The following is an 18,956-nucleotide window of genomic DNA, read 5'->3' as shown; positions in this document are numbered from 1 at the left end:
ATATAAAAATTGTTGCCTTCATTGAGAACTGTGTAGGAGAGTGAGAGGACAGCAGAGCTAAAGTCCTTCTATTTATTTCAAGTCTCCCAAAGATGCACAGGAACACAGTGGAGATTTTAAGTGAAATTTGGTCAGCTTTGAATTAAGAGGACATTTCCCTGTGCGGCCTATGGATTCTCACTTCCTCATCAAGGGCAGGATTGCTCAGCCCCTGGCTCTTTAAGCTGGCTTTAGACTCCTGTAAACCACAGTCCTGCCAGCCCATCTTGGCAAACTAATCACCTGCTAATGATCTGGGCAACTTGCTTGTTTTCAGCCTTTTGCACTCTAACTGCCTTACCACCCGTCACTTGGCAAACACACAACCAAGTTTTTCTCATTACTTCTCAAGAAATGTGTGTGAGTCGCTCCACATTTTGTACTTTGTTCACCCCTATGTCATGATTTGTATTATATCTGTATGTGCCTTTTACCTCCCCTAGAGCCCTGGAGAAGCAGGCAGTTTCTGTAGTAATTAGCCCAGTAGTTACCAGGTGGAGACACAGATAGAAGAATCCTATCTGGAATCTCAGCCTTAACTAAGAAGTGTGGAAATTGAGGGGATTGTTACAGTGATCTTTAGGGAATGCAGTCTTTTTTTATATCATATCAAAGAAAGTGCCACTCTGTGTCTACTGATGTAAATGTCATTATTTATATTTGAGGAATACTTTACTATACTATAGGTTCTCAGAAAGTGTGCAGAACCTCTAGGTAGATTGGAAGATCTCATTATAAAAGGAAAGCAGGACGTAAACAGATCTGATATTGTTGAAGGGAAACCTAAAGTAACAGAAAAGAGAAGAAGATTATATGTAGGAAGAGAGGAGAAGAAGGCCTTTGTGGGCCTTTCTTCACCAAGAGGTAAATCTATCCTTCATAAAAAAGAAATAGTAACCTGTAGTCATGGAACATTGGTGAGGCATTAAGTGGAATGCCTTACTTAAAAGGTACACAGCTCCTAAGAGGGGAAGCAACTTTACTCTCCATGTCAAGAAAACATACAGGAAATTCTCCTGCCTGAGAGTGTGAATTTTCAGACCATCCAGACAAAGAAAGGACATAGATGAGGATGTCTTCCTTCTGCATGTCACAAAATTGGTAGTGATGTGGGACTTCATCTTCTAAACTTTTTATTCAACTAAAATAGACTATTTGGTAAGTTCTTTCCTACTGATAAGTTCCTTTCCCAGAGTACAGAGGAAGGAAATAGGGGAACTGCTATTCTGACCTGAATTCTAATTAACAATGAGAAATTGGTTGGGAAAGTGGAAGTGGAAGAGCCCAAGTAGGTGGGGGGAAAAGCTACCTGGTAAATTGTTTTATTATACATAAATGGTTGCCGCTCCGCCCTCGGGAGGTGGGGGCAGGGGTATTTACTTCCCTGCCCCATTGACATGAGCTTCGTGACTTGCATGTGGCTTACATTGGCCAAGAATTGGGAGCAAACATGACCTATATACATTACTTCTGGACAAATGCTTTTACTACATTCTCATCGTGCTCTTTTTTCCCATCGGCCACAAGATCAGCAATACCTCAGAAAGAAGCCTTTTTTATCGTTTCAAGCCAGGATGGACATGCAGCATAAGTTTTAAAAATCCAATTCATTGATGTAAAGCAGTGTTTCTCAATCGGGTTATTTTGTTTCCCCCTTACCCCCACTCAGGAGACATTCAGCAATGTCTGGAGACTTTTTTGGTTGTCATAACTAGGGGAGTATAACTGTTGGGAGATAGAGGGAAATCAAATATTAATACAAGGGAGGTTTGTAATCAAAGATAAATATGAGTCTTACACTCCTCTAAAGATAGCGTTAAAAAACCTAAGGTCCAAAGTTGACATAATTTAGACCTGCAAAAAATGCTAAGATCCAAAAAGGGTTTCTGCTTGTTTTAGCTGTGTTAGCAGCAGGACCAAGCAAGAAATGGATCTTGTTGGATGCATCAGGGCTTGCCTCACTTCCTCATCACTGGCCACCAGCCTCTGCTGGACTGCCTACTTCTTATTCTTCCTCAATAGCTGATTCCTCAGCATTTTGTTTTCTTTTGAGGCAGTGGACTTTTTTAGTTCTGGCTCTTAAAGCTTTGCATGTACTTGCAGTGCCGGAATCAATCTCTGTACACCTTTGTACCTTGGAGTTGCCCTTACTTCAAAAACGTTGAAATGATAGATTTTGAATATACCTGTCCTTTCTGACAGAGCTACACAAGGATGGAATGCTATATTTCAGGGGTCTTGATTCCCTTAAATAGTTTTGTTAAGTTTATTAATATTAATATAGTACATTAAATGTTAGTAAACAATTAGTGTAATTATATTAAATATTTGCTTAAATATTTTCAAGCAAAGGCCAGAGAGCCACTTGGCTGTCTGTCCTCTTCCAACCCTGATTGCCTGTAACTCCAAATTTAAAACTCCGGATTGACGTTAAGAACAAATTTTTCATCATGTGTCTCTTAGCTCCTAGCATATTTTAGCCATGTCTAAAAGCAGTATACTAGTAAATAATGATACCTGTCCTTCTGTGGCCATAAAAACTCCCTTGATCTTCTCCTTTCTCTGAGAAAAGAAGGGGTAACTGCAGGGTCCTGATTGGAGTCCAGCTCTATTAATTGTATAGCCTATGAAAATTTGCTCTTCACATTAGTAAAGCTCTCTTGTTTACCTAGCCAAAGCTGTGTGTTTCATTACCTACTATCCTGTCTGAGTCACCAAATCCACATTCTAAAATACTTGCCTGTTCATTTTAGGTCTTCCAGGTTCATAGAAGAATTACTAAAATGTAGTCAACCAGCAGTGGTAGCGTGAAAAAGGCATGTTTGTACACTTACTCCTCACGAGCTTATTGAGTGGTAGGAGATTCTGTAAAAGTAGAAACCATTAGTAAATTTCCATTTGCTCTCACTTTGATTCAGCTGATGGATGAAAATCATGTCTCGTGTTTTCTCTTTATGATAGTACTGAGGATTATGTAGCATTTGGTACACATTCTTAAATTATTACATTCTTTATTAATCTTAATTATTTATAAACTAGATATCAGTCAAAAATTCTGAAATCAGGAAACAGGAGAATGGCTTAATAGTAAAGTAAGGCAGAGTTTAAGAAAAGAGTTCATAATATAACGTGACATTTAAAGCTTAAGTGTTTTATGTGTTATTAAATGTGTTTTATGGGTTCCTCATTTTTCATTTGTAAAATAAATCTTTCTGAGTTTTGTGCCTTCAGATTCTTGGCCCTAAAAATGTCTGCCTGGTCCCCCTTTGTTCCCCCCACCCCAAGAAAAGAATTGCTAAGTCACAATATAATATAGACAGCAAATAAACATTCTCAAAAAGTAAATATTACTAGTAAGTGAAGAGATACAAATTAAAACATCAAGCTACCATTTTCCCCTACTAAAAAAATTTTGTTGTTTTATTATGAAAGTGTAACACACCTCTATTGCAGAAAATAAGAAAATACAAATAACATCCTGTGCGTTGATTTTTTTTTTTTTTTTTTTTTTTTTTTTTTTTTTTTTTTTTTTTTTTTTTTTTTTTTTTTTTTTTTGCATCTCTGATGATTTTGTTAGAACTAGTTCCTAGAACTCCTGTTGCTGAGTCGAAGCATATTGCATTTTTAAGGCTTTGATTATCTTTTGCCAGGTTGCTCACCAGAAAGGTTGTATCAGATGTACGAGAGTATTGGTCTATGCATTCTCTAATCCATATTGTTTATGTTGTTTATCTTCACCATTTTGATAACTCCGAAGTGGTATCTCTTTGTTTTAATTTGATTAATGATCAGAACATATTTTACATGTCCTAACATACTTCAAATTAAAGAAAAACTTCAATGCCACATTATTTATAAGAGAAAAGACAGACACACTGTCACACACACACACACACACACACACCCCTAAATGTTCAACAAAAGGAAAGAAGTTAAATAAACTATTAAATAAACTATGATACTTCTAAACAATAAACGGTGAAGCTGTTAAAACATTAAGTATGCAAAGTATTTTTACTGACATAGGAAAAATATTTATTGAATAATATTGGCTAAGACAATTAGAATGGTAAATTTTATATGTAATTTGATCTCTGCTATACTCTTTAAACATATAAGAAGAAAAACCTGAAAGAAAATATGCCAACATGTAATTGCTTCTGCATGCTAGTAGGTGTTTTTTAATATTTCATAATTTTTAATACTTCCCACATTTTTATAATTAACATTTGTCTCACATTTGTGCAGAAAACACATTTTTGTTAAGTATACTGCATAAATGGTGCCAGAGGGGAAACTGTCCACCTGCATTCTGTATTCTAAAGATAATATTAAACATTTGGTATTAAAACAGGGGACATGAACAGGTAACATAAATAAGATTCTGGTAAGCAGTTAAATAGCCAGTTGTCAAAATGTTAAACGTTCCACTTGCTTCAGAAGCTGACAGTTGTTGGAATGCTCTGAAAACGGAATGTTGTTTATGAGTTTTTTCCTTTTTAGGTTGCTGCTGTTGATCTTCTGGTTCCTGGAGTTGGAGAACTCTTTGGGGGAAGCCTCAGAGAAGAACGGTACCATTTCTTAGAGCAGCGATTGGCCAGGTATTGGTGAGACGTAGAAGAAACAGAATTCAGAAATTGGGGATGGGGCACTCAAAGGCAGTCATGGCAAACTAACAGAGAATAGCGCATGGGCCGTAGCTCCTGACAGACTTGGATCTCAGATTCTGTGTGACCTTGAGCAAGTTGTTACTTAACCTCTCTGAGCTTCTCTTTCTGAAAGACTAGAACTATTATATGAAACACAATGATTTTTTGCCACTATTTGTATCTATCTCTCCCTATGGAAATAGCTTTTTTAAAAGTTAATGATAGAGCTTCCCTGGTGGCACAGTGGTTGAGAGTCCGCCTGCCGATGCAGGGGACACGGTGTTCGTGCCCTGGTCCGGGAAGATCCCACATGCCGCAGAGCAGCTGGGCACGTGAGCCGTGGCCAGTGAGCCTGCGTGTCCGGAGCCTGTGCTCTGCAACGGGAGAGGCCACAACAGTGAGAGGCCCGCACACCGCAAAAAAAAAAAAAAAAAGAAAGAAAAAAAAGTTAAAGAAAGAGGGGTTTCCCTGGTGGTGCAGTGGTTAAGAATCCGCCTGCCGATGCAGGGGACACAGGTTTGAGCCCTGGTCCGGGAAGATCCCACATGCCACAGAGCAGCTAAGCCCATGTGACACAACTACTGAGCCTGTGCTCTAGAGCCCGTGTGCCACAACTACTGAAGCCCACGCACCTAGAGCCCATGCTCCTCAACAAGAGAAGCCACCACAAAGAGAGAAGCCCGCACACCACAACAAAGAGTAGCCCTTGCTTGCCGCAACTAGAGAAAGCCCATGTGCAGCAATGAAGACCCAACACTGCCAAAAGTAAATTAATTAATTAAATAAATTTTTTAAAAAAAGTTAACGATAGAAAAGGAAAATTTTCCCCCTTAAAGTTTGTTCTTCACTTTGTGTGTGTGTGTGTGTGTGTGTGTGTGTGTGTGTGTGTGTGTGTGTGTGTTTAACACTAAATTATGATTGGCAGACTCCTACAGGGCATAAGGACAGGCTCTGAACCAGGGAAAGGATAAAGATGGAGGGAGAAAGAAACTAAAAGTATCCACTAAGCTAGAATTTAGAATAAGCAGTTTTCCCTTCCTCAGGTTTTCTACTATGTAAGCATCTTGATTTAGGTATTTGAATAACTTTATTTTAACTCACTGTTTGAGACCTGGGAAATGTATCCATAAACACCAGAAAATGTTTTGGAGATGAGGAGGAGGGAATCATGTTTCTAATCGAACCACCACTCCTGTATATGCATGGTCTGCCAACAACCCACAATGACTTCCTAAACGAACCAAGGTTATAAACCTCTGTTTTCCATGGTTTCCACTTTTACTGTGTCAGACTATTTTAAAAAATGACTTTCCCATGTTGAAGGCTTAATCTTTCTCTCCAGATAATACTAAGTTTCACAGTAACCTGGAAAAGTCATGATTGTTTGACATGTTTATTAAATTAGCCATTTGTTAAGGCCTTCTTTTCCTAAAGGAGAAATGCTTAAAAAGTTGTTGATTTTCCAAGATCCTAACCTATGAATCTGTTGAGTAACTTGGTTTTGTAATCCCAGTCATTTGAACGGCTCTGTTTGGTTAGCGTCCAGAAGAAAGGGGGTAAATATGTTCTGGGAGGACTCTTTTATCACATAGACTACTAACTCCTTAGTATTACTATAGTGTTAAAAGGTCCTGGAAAAATCGTGGAATTGAAGTGATGGTAAAACTCCTTAGATGGAAAGAATTTGAAGATTTTCTGTTTTTTTTTAAAGCACAATAAAAATCACACATGGCAAGGAACTTCATCTGTTGAAAGATTAATTGGTCTGTTTTCTTTGCTTGCTTCCTTCCTTCAGGAAACCTTTCCTCATAACATTAAATGTTTACCTAATATCTGATAATATCCAAATTTGTCTTTCCTAATGAAGTGGATATATGTGTTTACCTGTCTCAGAGATCTGTCTGTGACTTCTGTTCATGTTTTTCATATTTTTGTATATTTGAATTTTTCATAATCTTGATCACTTTGAGGTACACAGTGGTCCCGAACACTTGTAAGGGCTGAAACTAAATTTCATGAGTACTAAGAGCTTTAAGTTTTATTAACATTTCTCATGTTGGCAAAAACCAATTTGCAGCCATATTATGAAGGCAGCCTCAGAATCTGTATTATTGTTTTAATATTGTGGAAAGAAAATTGTGTCTCTCCATCACTTGTCTGTGTGTGCCTTTCAACAACCCTATATAGTAGTAATAGTACTTTTCTATGTCACAGGATGATAAATTTATCTCAAATGAAGCCCTTCTTTTGGGCTCTGGACCATACTTTCCTTCTATAGCATTTATTATTTGATAATACCTTGGACTATTGGTTTTCTTACTATTGGTTATCCTACCTTTCTTACCACCTAATAAAGGCTCGGCTTCTTAACTGCATTGCATGTTATTTAAGAGCACAGGTTTTGGTGTGTACTTCTTTATAAAGAGCACTGTGCATACAACCCAGAATAAATGTTTGGTGATTAGTATATTTATCTTATTGCCATTCTCTGAAATAATTTTGTTGTTTTCCTTTTACAGGTCAGGACTGACAGAAGCCTACCAATGGTGAGAATGTGACCCCTGATGACTCTTATTCTAGCTGTGGGTCTGAGTGTTAAATAGTTTTCACTTGTATTTCCAGGGTGCTATAGAAGAGTGTTAAAACAATGAACAGGTTCTCAGATTATTTACTGCCTTTGTGTCTTTGAAAAGTAGTAATAATAATGTCTGTCATTTATTTATTACCTATTGTGTGCCAGATAACTGTGTTAAAATTTTGATGTATATTGTCTCGTGTAATCATCACAACACCCTGTTAGTAAGGTACTATTCTTATTCTCTTTTTATTATCCCTCCAGGCCTGAGGCCTAGAGATGTTAACTAACTTAAGCAGGAGCACACAGTTAGAAGCATAGAGCTGGGACTTTGTTCCTAACCATCATGCTTCATTTTCTCTATGTGTGAAATTAGGAGCTTGAGCTAAGTGGTCCCTGAGGTCTCCACCAACTGTAGAGATCTAAGCTGCTTAGGGAAGATCATCTGTCTGCATTCCTAAGTTGTTCTGGTGTTCTTTATGCAGACCCTTTCTTCAAGTACTTTACAGTATGTACAAAGTATTTATTTATTTATATTTGTGTAATAAGATTCTTTCAGGATCTTAGTATAATAATATCAACAAAATTATTAATTCTTTTGCTGTCCTCAGGAGAAGGAAAGGTTAAATTACACACTTGCCTTTTCGTAATGAAGGAGCTAGATTTCAGAGATGCAAAAAAGCCTAAAATTGGGTTCAAGTAATGGCCCTAGATTGCTTCATTATTTATCAGTAATGAACTTTGGCATATTTAATCTCTCTTGAGTCTTGGTTTTCTTGGCCATAAAATGGAATGATAATATCTACTTCACAGGGTTATTGTTAGGATGAAAGGAAACAATACAGGTTAAGTATCTACACAGAGTAGAAGCTTAGTTAAGTTTCCGTCCCCCTCTCCTTCTTTTGTTCTCAGTCTTGCTATTAGGTAGATGAGCCTGATTGTCACGCTTATGCATTTTACCTCAGTTTCTTTCTGTCTACAAGGTAATATTCATAGTGCATAAAAACTAGTTATATATAAATCTTAATTATTGGTTTAGACCTTCTCTGGTCTTTATTAATCATTTCAATACTACTCTTTCCCAACTAAAGTTTTCAAACTCCTAACATCTCCAAATATAAATATTTATTATTTTGTTAATAAAAGAGACAGCAGGCTCAAAATGGAGTCACTTGTACTAAGCTCACATCACCAAACTGAGACTTAATACCTAACTTAATTATAGTTTTGACATCACCCAGGAGTGGAATCTTGAACCAGGGAATCTAAAATTACCTGGTCAACACTGGTGAGGTAATCTGCCTGATAGACCCCTGCCATCTCCTAAAGGAAGGCGACCTTGCCTGAAACCACCCACTCTTTGCTAGTAATTTCCTTGTCCTACCCCCTTTTGCCTATAATCATTCTGTAGAGCTCTTCGGAGCTCTTTTCTATTGCTAGATGGGATACAGCCTGATTCATGAATCACTGAATAAAGCCAATTAAGATCTTAAAAATTTACTCACTTGAATTTTATTTTTTTAACAGTTGGAATCTGCTTCCTTTTGTATGATAATCATAGCATTTTAAGGCAGAAAGGACCTTAAAAATCTCCAAGTCTGTGATCTCTGCTAGTGTTCTACCACACTGTGAATAGCCACCCCAGGTGTCTTAAGAATTTTCTCACTTCCTGTTTCTACACGCCACATGCAAATAATCTGTAACTAGTTCCATAATTTTTGTACCATCTCCTATAATCTGGCTACCCTAGAATCAATATAACAACAATCAAATAAAGATTCTTTTGAAAACTTGTTTTTAGAAGTAGATTTTTCCATCTGTCAAAGCAAAGGCAAGAAAAATGCTAAAGACAGAATCCCTCTTCTGAATTCAGTTTCCAGGCATTTATGCCAGTGTTTTGACATCGATGTATGAGAAATTTAAAGCCAGCTAAAGCTAGATACTGGACTTCTGGCAGCCGACTCAGATCCTGCAGGTGTTTGTGGCAGGTGGTTTGACATGCCCTTCATCTCATTTTCTCACTAAATCAAAGTGTATTCTGCCCCCATGCCTTATGAACTTAAAGTTAATTCAGCTACCAAACATTTCAATTACTCAAGACTGTGTTCCTTCCATTATTCCTGATAGTTCTTAAATACTAACTCCTGTCTTATTGATCGCTCACTTGGTTGTAACTCACGTAGTTGCAATTTGTGTTTTATTTTAGAAAGAGACGTACTTACTCTTAATTGCCTAAAATACCAATACATGTAGTCATTGTTATTAATAGTGGGGAAAAAGGTTATAGTCTTTATCCTTGAGGAGCCGTATGACTACCAGCTGTGGTGTTTAAGTTTTATGCTGTATTTTTGTATATTTTACAAATCATTCAAGAAACTATAAACTTATTTTAATCAATATTGTATAATTCAAGAATTCCCACCATTAAATGACAATAAAAATAGTTATAGAGTCTTCCTCCTTCTCTTCCTTTCCTAAAATAACTTTATCCCAGGCTGGTGTATTGGAATCCGAGTTTGAATCATGAACATACCATTTTCTAGCATGTAGTCTTATGTGGGAATAGAATGTGCAAGGATGGGCTTCAGAGGCTGTGTAGCCTTTCAGAAAAATGACTCTGGACATCTTCTGCTAGGCTTAAAGCAGAGAAGTCAAAGTTTTTCTTCACTCCAGTGCTCAAGAGTATATTTTTATGCCTTCAAACAATAAATCATCATATAGTGAGCATCTGTTCCCAGACAGTCACTGGAGATAAAGGTTGGCTAAGATGCAGTTCCTGCCCTTGATGTAGCTTACAGTCTAGTCTAGTAGGGGGTCTCTTTTTGTAATACATCAGGCAAAACTCTTCACCCTTCTCTGTGTATTGAACAATATAATTTTGGTAAGGAAAAACAAGAACATTATATAGATATACCAAGACATAGAAGAGGAATATATTTAAAGAAAAATAAGTTATGAGAAATTTTCCTGTAGCCTCATGAGACAAGTTTTCTGTATATAAGCATCTAACAAACTTTAAAGAATAAGGATCAAGTGACCAAAGCCCATGAATGCATGACAGGATATGCTGCTGTTTGCCTGGGTAATCTTGGACAGATCACTTTAACTTCTCTGTAAAAAGACTGGTCTACTGCAGTGATGTGACGATAACAAATGATTGCAAAAAACTTTTGAAACATAAAATTCTGTCATAACATCTGATCTTAAATGAAGCAATTATAGGTAATGATTCTCTGTTTTTCAAAATTAGGTATCTGGACCTCCGTCGATTTGGATCTGTGCCACATGGAGGTTTTGGGATGGGATTTGAACGCTATCTGCAGTGCATCTTGGGAATTGACAATATCAAAGATGTTATCCCTTTTCCAAGATTTACTCATTCGTGTCTTTTGTAGCTGAAGACTGCTTAAGGAAAACCACCCTGTGCCAGAGGTACTGCACATGAATATACATACAGGAGAATGCATGTTTGAACTGTAGAAATGCAGAAGTTTTCAATATGTAATTGTCATGCCAGAAGATACATGAAAGATACATGTGATCATGATTTTCATTGAAAGTTGAAGGCATTTCATGGAAAGATGAACTCCATCAAGAAGAGGTACTTATAGCAGATAGAATCTCAAAGCTATTGTGTCAATTAAGAAAAAAATGAAGAAATTGAACTAGATGATCTCAAAGGTCCTTTCAAACTCTAGGACAGGATGAAATTGTGTATTTTACTTTTTCAAGATTTTTTTTTTGATGTGGACCATGTTTTTAAAGTCTTTATTGAATTTGTTACAATATCGCTTCAGTTCTGTGCTTTGACCGCAGGCCATGTGGGATCCCAGCTCCCCGACCAGGGATCGAACCCACACCCCGTGCACTGGAAGGCAAAGTCTCAACCACTGGACCGCCAGGAGGTCCCGAAATTGTGTATTTTACTTTGTCTTTAATCAGTAGACCACTGCCCTCTGTGACCTTTGAGAAGCAACTACTAGCTAAAAATAAAATGTTGTTGGATCTTTTCTCCCTTCCCATTTAACCTATGATAAATTCCCATCTTATTCTCATTGCTTTACTAAACAAAAATATTCCTTTTTCGGGTCTTGAATTAAGAAAATTGCTATTGTGAATTGAAATCTTTTTTCATCAGACTACATGAAAAATCACATTTAATAACTGTTGATCCTAAATTATAAACGCTAACAAGATGTATTATTTAAACTAATCACTGTTGTGTTGCAGTTAGTTCATGTTAGATATTTATAACGTCTCTGATAATAAAATAGATGTTCGATACCTATGAAAGAAAAAAACAGGTTTTTAAATTCCATTTGGCCTTTTCCCAGTGAAATTTGGAAGAAAGGTATTTTCCATCCAAGAGGAGGATATATAGCTAAACCTAAAGGGAGGATAATTCTGGAGTCAAAAAGTAACGGGGCATATTAGAGTGAGAAGATCACTGATTTGGGACTTCGCGACCTGACGGTTCTAGCAGTCACAAGTATGAATTTGGATAAGCTACTTACTCTGTATGAGCTCATGCATCATTTTCCTCACAGACTTGATATAGTAATTACATGGAAGTGTGTGTGCGTGTGTGTGTGTGTATGTGTTTAAAACTGTGAAATGCTACACAAATTTTTTTTAACTCTACTTTTAGTCTTCGTTGAGATGCAGATATATGGACTTATGGCAGATGGTGAACTCAGTAGGATTCATATGTATCAAATAATTATAAAAAGGCATGCATGCCTGAATAATCAATTTTCTAAGTCTCATTAGATGACTTATCTTAGGTTACTTTCTAATGAGTTTCTATATGCACTTTATTGTAACCTAACTCAAAATCAAACAACTGGAAAGAACTGCAGAACCTAGAGTTGGAAGTCATAGGAGACGCTGAGAGGTTGTCAAGGTCGAACTTCTATCTAAAGCAGAGGGATCCTATGTACCTTGGCAGCCTCTTGGCAAAGAGCCCAGTACCCCACAGAATAGCTCATTCCATTTCTGAAGCTCTCTAATTGGTAGCTTCTGCTGAGCTAAAATCTGCTTCCCTGGAACTTTAATCCTTGGGCTTAGATACCAAGTTTAGGACAGGATAAAAGGAAAAATTAAGGCTTCTATAAGGCTTGCCTCAACCATGGGTTAGAGAGATAAATTCATTTGTTTACTCAACAGATATTACCTGAGCTTATTCTACATGCCACAGACTGTGCTAGGTGCTACATAAACAGTAGTGAACTGACCCTTGCCTTCATGGATTTACAGTCTATTAGGGAAGATATACCAATGATAAGTAAACAAATGTATTATTTCAAAATATGGCATGTGCTATAAAATTTTATGAAGAACAAGGCAATCATAGATTAGCTTGCTAGAGGGGGCGTCCCTGAAAAGGCGATATTTAACCTTAGACCTGGAAGATAAAATAGAGAAACCATTTTTTTTTCTTCTTCTTCTGTGTAAAACATGTTACTTATGTTTACTAGGTTCTGCTTAAGAATATAAACAATGAAATATATATATGTAACTTATTTTTAAAATTCCGTTAAAGTATAGTTTAAAAAATCACACACAGAGATAAATCTTATTTATTTGAAAACATTTTTATATGAATTATTTACCCATTTGTGCTGGGTACCTAAGTTTCCCACCCCAAAAATTAGAATTAGTGAAGAAGTAATTCTTCAAGAAGTGTGGCACTATCAGCTCTCCCTTCCCCTGAAGTCGCTAAATAATAAAATATACCATATTTTATAAGATTTCAGGTTCATTGTAATCAAGACCCCTGTGGTACAGGGAGATCAGCTCGGTGCTTTGTGACCACCTAGAGGGATAAGGAGGGTGGGAGGGAGGGAGACGCAAGAGGGAGGCGATATGGGGATATATGTATATGTATAGCTGATTCACTTTGTTGTAAAGCAGAAACTAACACACGATTGTAAGGCAATTATACTCCAATAAAGATGTTAAACAAAACAAAACAAAACACAACCCTATGGTAGTGTTTGGGAAACAATTGTTTGGATAAAATAGGTCAAGCACTCAGATTCTGTTCCTCTTCTTACGTTTGCCTTGTAGTCCCTCTTACCTGTCCATGGCACTGCGCTTGCCACGCGCATCTATTAGAAATCGGTGAAGGCTGTCTCTGTCGTAGCAGGTTGAGTATGTGGCTGTGGCTACACACATGGGCCTGAGAACAATGGCAGACACTGTCAGCAGCAACTTGGGGGGCACGGTCACCTCCAGCCACAAAACACACAACCGAGCCTATGCTCCCCTAGGGTTAGAGAAACCATTTGTGACATCAGTTAATTTGATTTGGCTTTTAAGTCTTGATACTGTATTTTGTGGAGTAAGAATCACAAACATTCACAGGCCCAAAACCTGGATGCTCTAATAGTTTCCAAGGCTATTAGGGATCATGCCTGCAGTGATTTTTGAGGAGCCAGTTAGAATTGTGATGTTAACATGATGGCTGGGCATCAAAAATAACAGTGACAGAAAGAATACTGAATGAGAGAAGCCCCAGGTTCTGGTCCCAGTGCCACCACTGGCTTAACTGTGGAGCCTTAGGCAAGTAACATCATCCTTGTGGCCTCCAGTTACTTCATCTGCAGAGCTATCGCTTTGAAGTAGATGAACTCTAAGGATCCTTCTATCTCTTAATCTTCTAGGAATTTGTGATGGACATAGTCACTAATAATAATTGATTTAAAGTGTGACCTTTAGATTTTATTTTAGTACATACTAGGTCTCCGAAAACGTATAATGAGGTCAATCGCTGAAAGTTTAACAATAGACTTAGGTGTGTTCAATGTGTGTGTATGTGAGGTGGAAAAGGCTCCTTCTCAAGGAGTCAAACATACATTCTTCCTTATCTGAGTCTCCAGCAGTGTATTTCCAAACCTTCATACTTATTTGTTCATTCTTTTCTTTCACAGTTGATCACATAATGAGTATCTGGTTGAAGCCAGACACTTGCCACTTCAAACAGCCTAGTCATTTACATCTTTGGCTCAATACTTATATTTTACCAATAAATAAACAAAAAACAAGCACTAATGTCAGACAAGGGTGATGAAAATGCCAAAACTAAACCATTGCTTGCAGGCAGCATCAACAGAAAAAAACCTTTTAAATGTTGGCTTGTCAGCTGATACATGAATATCCAGATTCTACGTAGAAACAGCGTTGTATAATTCTATGTATAATGAACAAAAATGTGGATTTAATAGTTAAGGATGGTCTATTCTATAATACCATAGGGCTTAATTTGTGAGTTAAAAGGTGATTTGAGGGTATTAATTTTCACTTGAGTAACCAGTTTCCAATGAGGGAAAAATCAGATTCTGCTTTCCCAAGGTTTCCAAACATTACCTCAAAATAGTAACCCAAGTAAGAGTGTATTCTAAAACTTCGAAATGTTTTTTTCCATCATTAGTTCCCATTCTCATTTCAAGTTTTGAAGAAGGTGGAGAAAAATAGTTACTTTCCATCTGGCTGTCCGCTTGCCTGCGTAAGTTGTGCTGTCGTGGGTTTGTGGGGTTTTTTTGACAGGGGGGTTGGCGGGGGGATTAGGAGGGTCTGACAAGGACTTAATTGTGTGAGTGATCCATTCCAGATCTAGACATAGCTCTCCTACCCTCTGACCCAGCCCAGAGACTCTTAACTCTCACAGAACGGCAAAGGAACGGTTTGACCTTTTGTCCCTCCCAAACAGAATCTGCTAGAAGCACCCCTCTACAGTGTTATACATTCATATTCTCTATAAATTGAATCTAGACATTTCACGCGGGACTGAACAGGCATTGAAGATGCAACTGGGGTGAGATGGATTAACTCTACCCTTCTTTAAATCTCTTCAGGTAATTATAGATGAGAGATGCTTATTTGGATTGTTATTTTATTCATATATTTATTTTAGTAAGTGGTGAGGCAAGAACATAAAAATGCAGAGTTGAAAGACAGATTGGCCTGGATTGAATTGATAAGAAATGTCTGGGGCGTTTTGGCTTCTGATCAATATTTGTATTCAGTCTGCAATCTAAAGTATGTATAATAAAAAGAAAACAGGTGGGAGTAATATCTGACAGTAGTTCTTCCCAGCTTCAATTCCAATGAAAAGATGGCAAAAGCATTAAGGAAAGAGTGGAAAGCCACCTTAATCACCCTACACCAAAATACTTCAGTAGGATTTCTATAAGACGGGTCTTATTAGATCATGGTTAGCACCCCTCCAGAAACGTAGACATTCCACCATTGTCAGGAGCCCTGGATTGCCCCTTGGATCAGCTAACACTCCAGCTGGCTCTTGTGCAGTTTGCTTTGGAATCCAGTGGATTTACAGCCATTGTTAGTACACTGTGTGGTAGTTTCTGGGGGACCTTTGTAAAGAAATCAGGAGTTTAGATGGTTCGTAAGCTGCCATTTAGGCAGCTAATCACTGAATTAACATAGTTTATGACTTTTCAATAACCTTCTGCGACATCTTTACTGTTCACAGTTGTTATTAATAATATGACTATCATTTGGACATTGCCTTACAATTTACAGTATTTTTTAACATATCCACAATATATTGTGGACCTTGTTCCTTTGTAGCTTGCTGTGCCTGAAATTTGTTTGGTTAAATCAGTTTATTTGTTATGGAGATTGGTTATTAGGAATTCCTAATAATGAGGGGGAGTAAGACTACAAATAAAGTTCACCACTCTCAGCCTCCAGAGAAACTGAAAGCACTGAACTTCTTATAGTAATCAAAGAATCTTGCCTTTTAAGCCCCAGTGCAAAACACACGTTGGCCTCTGATTTCCTTGTTCTGTACAGGGAGAAGAAATTTAAGAACGTGATGGAAAATGATGGTTGAGCCCAAATACATTCTAGTAAAGAGAAACATTGAAAATGGAATACAGAGTCCCAGACCCAGCAGTGTACTTAAGCTCACTATGCAGTTTTTTAAATGAGTCTGTGTTCACATTTGTCCTACTTTCCTCTTAGGATCATCCTAGAATATACATAGAAAGGTAGATGAAAGAACTTTGATAGGAATTATTAATAGCCTTCTGAAAGTGATCAGCCTTTGATATTTCAAGATGATACTCTGAAAATAGAAACTTGGTGGGCCCCTGCAGCAAAGGTTTTTTTTCATGCTACAAATACACATGTACACAGAACTGTATTTTGCAGAACCTGGCTTCTGCCACATGCAGAACCTTCTCTGCACACTGGCTCAACAAGAACTGCTGGTTTGCTGTTTTCCAATGATCCTAGATTTGAAAAATCTCTTAGAGATCATACCCCTTCCCCTGTATATGATGTATAAATTACCCTCCTCTGTATTTTTCCCAGTTCCTACTAATTTACCCACTGAACCTTCAGTGAATTAAAAACTGTCTGTCTTAAGAGGTAACTTTTTTTTAATACTTGGAGAACTCTGATTGTGACCTGATAGTAACAGAACCTGCCTCTCCATGGCATGCAAATATAATAAATCAGAAACAGCCACACACTTTCTTCTCCAGAATAGAATTTTGTAGCTGCCCACTTGGGACAGTCTGTCCTTCCCTGAAGAGCTGCACCCCACTAGGGTGTTCGCCAGGCAGAGTATCCTTAAAGTGGGCCTTTCTAGTAGTAGAGTCATGTTTCTTTTCACTGTCCACTCAGCTGCTACCCAAGTACCCTGTGATACCAGTCTTGACGTTAGAAGAGCTTAAAGTCTCCAGTGCCTTCTCCCCGTCTGTCTTACAGCCTATAGCAATTGTTCCTCCTCCTGTATCTGTAATACTGCTGAAAGATCTGAGTTTCAGAATGTTCAGGGCAGTACCAACCCCCTTTATTTGGGGATTGCAGAAATGGACTTGGGTCATATATAGATTTGTTGTTGAAGAACAGTAAGTTCCTTTACTGAAGATTTCTACTGATACTACATTTTCTTTGCATTGCCCCAAAAGGCAGAAACTGATTCCTTATACAGTTAGGATACGGCTGGCCAACGATCTCTTTAAATGTAATTTCCATCTTCTACCTTCTGTGTTACAGGTTTTTGCATCAGGAAACTGTCGGGTCAGATTCCTGCCAGAAAATGTGCTGGATGTTTCGTGTCTTGGAAGGGGTATTAGACGTAGAGGGAGAAGACTCTGGTTTATGTCTGACGCTCTACTTACCAGCTGTGGAAGCTTGAGCAAGTTACTTTATCTCTGAGTTTGTATACTTATCTGCAAAATGAGGATAATATTTAACTTACAGAGTGTTGTGAGAAACGGCGAAGACTATGTGAAAGGTTTTCATAAGTTGACAACACTACACAAATGTAAGGTCTCCTAAGGGAATCCTTTTCAAAACTCAAAAAATCTGTATGAAGTAAGATATTTATTACATGTTGAATGAAATATTTTATCGCCATAAAAATTATAAGAGGAAATGTGTTGAAAAATTTTTAAGTTGTACTTTGCAGTTACAATAGTGTAAAAGCTGTGCACATGGACTAGAAGCATATGGGAAAAAATGGAATCAGCTGTTTCAGGACAGTGGAATTGAGCGACTTTTCTTTAAAAATCTCTTTGGCCTATTCAATTCAGTTCAGTAGACGCACTGTGCCAGGTTCAGTGCTCGATTCTGTGAACACAGAGAAAAGTAGGATATGCTCCCACGTCTCAGGGACTCCCATTTTGTATAATCTTTGTTAAAGTTTATTATGTATAAGAATCACCTGGGGAGCTTATTAAAAGTTCAGATTATCCTGATACCACCCTAGAAAGTCTATTCCACCCTAAAAGGTCTAGGATGGAACAGCACACAGTTAGCATTCTTTAAACAGTCACCCTGAGTGATTCTAATATAGGTGGTTTAATTTCACACTGTGAGAAACCTTCAGTGAGGTTTTAATGTTTTTACTGTAAAAAGTAATAATTTCACAGATCTGCTCATTGAAGAATTTGGTTGTTCTGTCTGGACCTTTTTTTTAATATATATATTTTTTTTAATTTTATTTTTTTGGCTGCATTGGGTCTTCTTTGCAGCACGATGGCTTTCTCTAATTGCAGTGAGGAGGGGCTGCTCTTCGTTGCGGTGTGCGGGCTTCTCATTGTGGTGGCTTCTCTTGTTGTGGAGCCCGGGCTCTAGGTGCGCGGGCTTCAGTAGTTGTGGCATGTGGGCCCTAGAGCACGCGGGCTTCAGTAGTTGTGGCATGTGGGCCCTAGAGCACACGGGCTTCAGTAGTTGCGGCACATTGGCTCTCAGGTGCATGGGCTTCAGTAGTTGTGGCATACAGGCTTAGTAGCTACGGCGCATGGGCTTAGTTGCTCTGCGGCATGTGGGCTCTTCCCGGACCAGGAACCCATGTCCCCTGCATTGGCAGGCGGATTTTTAACCACGGTGCCACCAGGGAAGTCCCCTGTGTGGACCTTTGAGCTGGCTTCTGTGCCTCTATATCAAGGATGGGAAAGCCAGCCTGCAGAGTGGTGTTGCTCTGGAACTCATGTGGCATAGATCCTGCCACATCTCTCGACCTGTATCTCTGCCTCACTTCCTTTCTCTTCCACTACCTCTCCCATGTTTTTTCTCTGTGCATGTTTTTCTCTCCCACTCTGATTCCTCCTATGCCTGCAATACAGCAACATCCAGGTGCTTCCCCTTCCTTTTTCCACCCCTTCCCCCAACCAGATATGTCAACTTTATTGAAAAGAAACCCAACCTACTTCTAG

The 18,956-nt window shown here is 38.1% G+C and overlaps 1 protein-coding gene across 2 annotated transcripts in view; it reads left to right on the top strand.

Annotated features, from left to right (window-relative positions):
• NARS2 (asparaginyl-tRNA synthetase 2, mitochondrial) overlaps positions 1-18,102 on the top strand; it is a 137,762-nt gene extending 119,660 nt beyond the window's left edge. Inside the window, exons 12-17 of one of the 2 annotated variants that reach the window (XR_003003743.1) lie at positions 4,543-4,640; positions 7,208-7,234; positions 10,514-10,864; positions 14,696-14,770; positions 15,037-15,119; positions 17,293-18,102. Coding sequence is in view for 1 of the 2 variants with exons in the window: in XM_024749657.1 (XP_024605425.1) it covers positions 4,543-4,640; positions 7,208-7,234; positions 10,514-10,658 (270 nt within the window). In the remaining variant the exon portion in view is untranslated. Of the gene's footprint in view, positions 1-4,542; positions 4,641-7,207; positions 7,235-10,513; positions 11,552-14,695; positions 14,771-15,036; positions 15,120-17,292 lie in introns of those variants that run through there. The other variant, XM_024749657.1, reaches the window with a different exon arrangement.
• Positions 18,103-18,956: the final 854 nt, after the last annotated feature.

The sequence above is a fragment of the Neophocaena asiaeorientalis genome, unplaced genomic scaffold (assembly GCF_003031525.2).
Source record: "Neophocaena asiaeorientalis asiaeorientalis breed wild unplaced genomic scaffold, Neophocaena_asiaeorientalis_V1.1 scaffold363, whole genome shotgun sequence".
Classification (NCBI taxonomy): Eukaryota; Metazoa; Chordata; class Mammalia; order Artiodactyla; family Phocoenidae; genus Neophocaena; species Neophocaena asiaeorientalis.
Note: the sequence above shows the minus strand (reverse complement) of the source record. Positions and strands in the feature narration are given on the sequence as shown.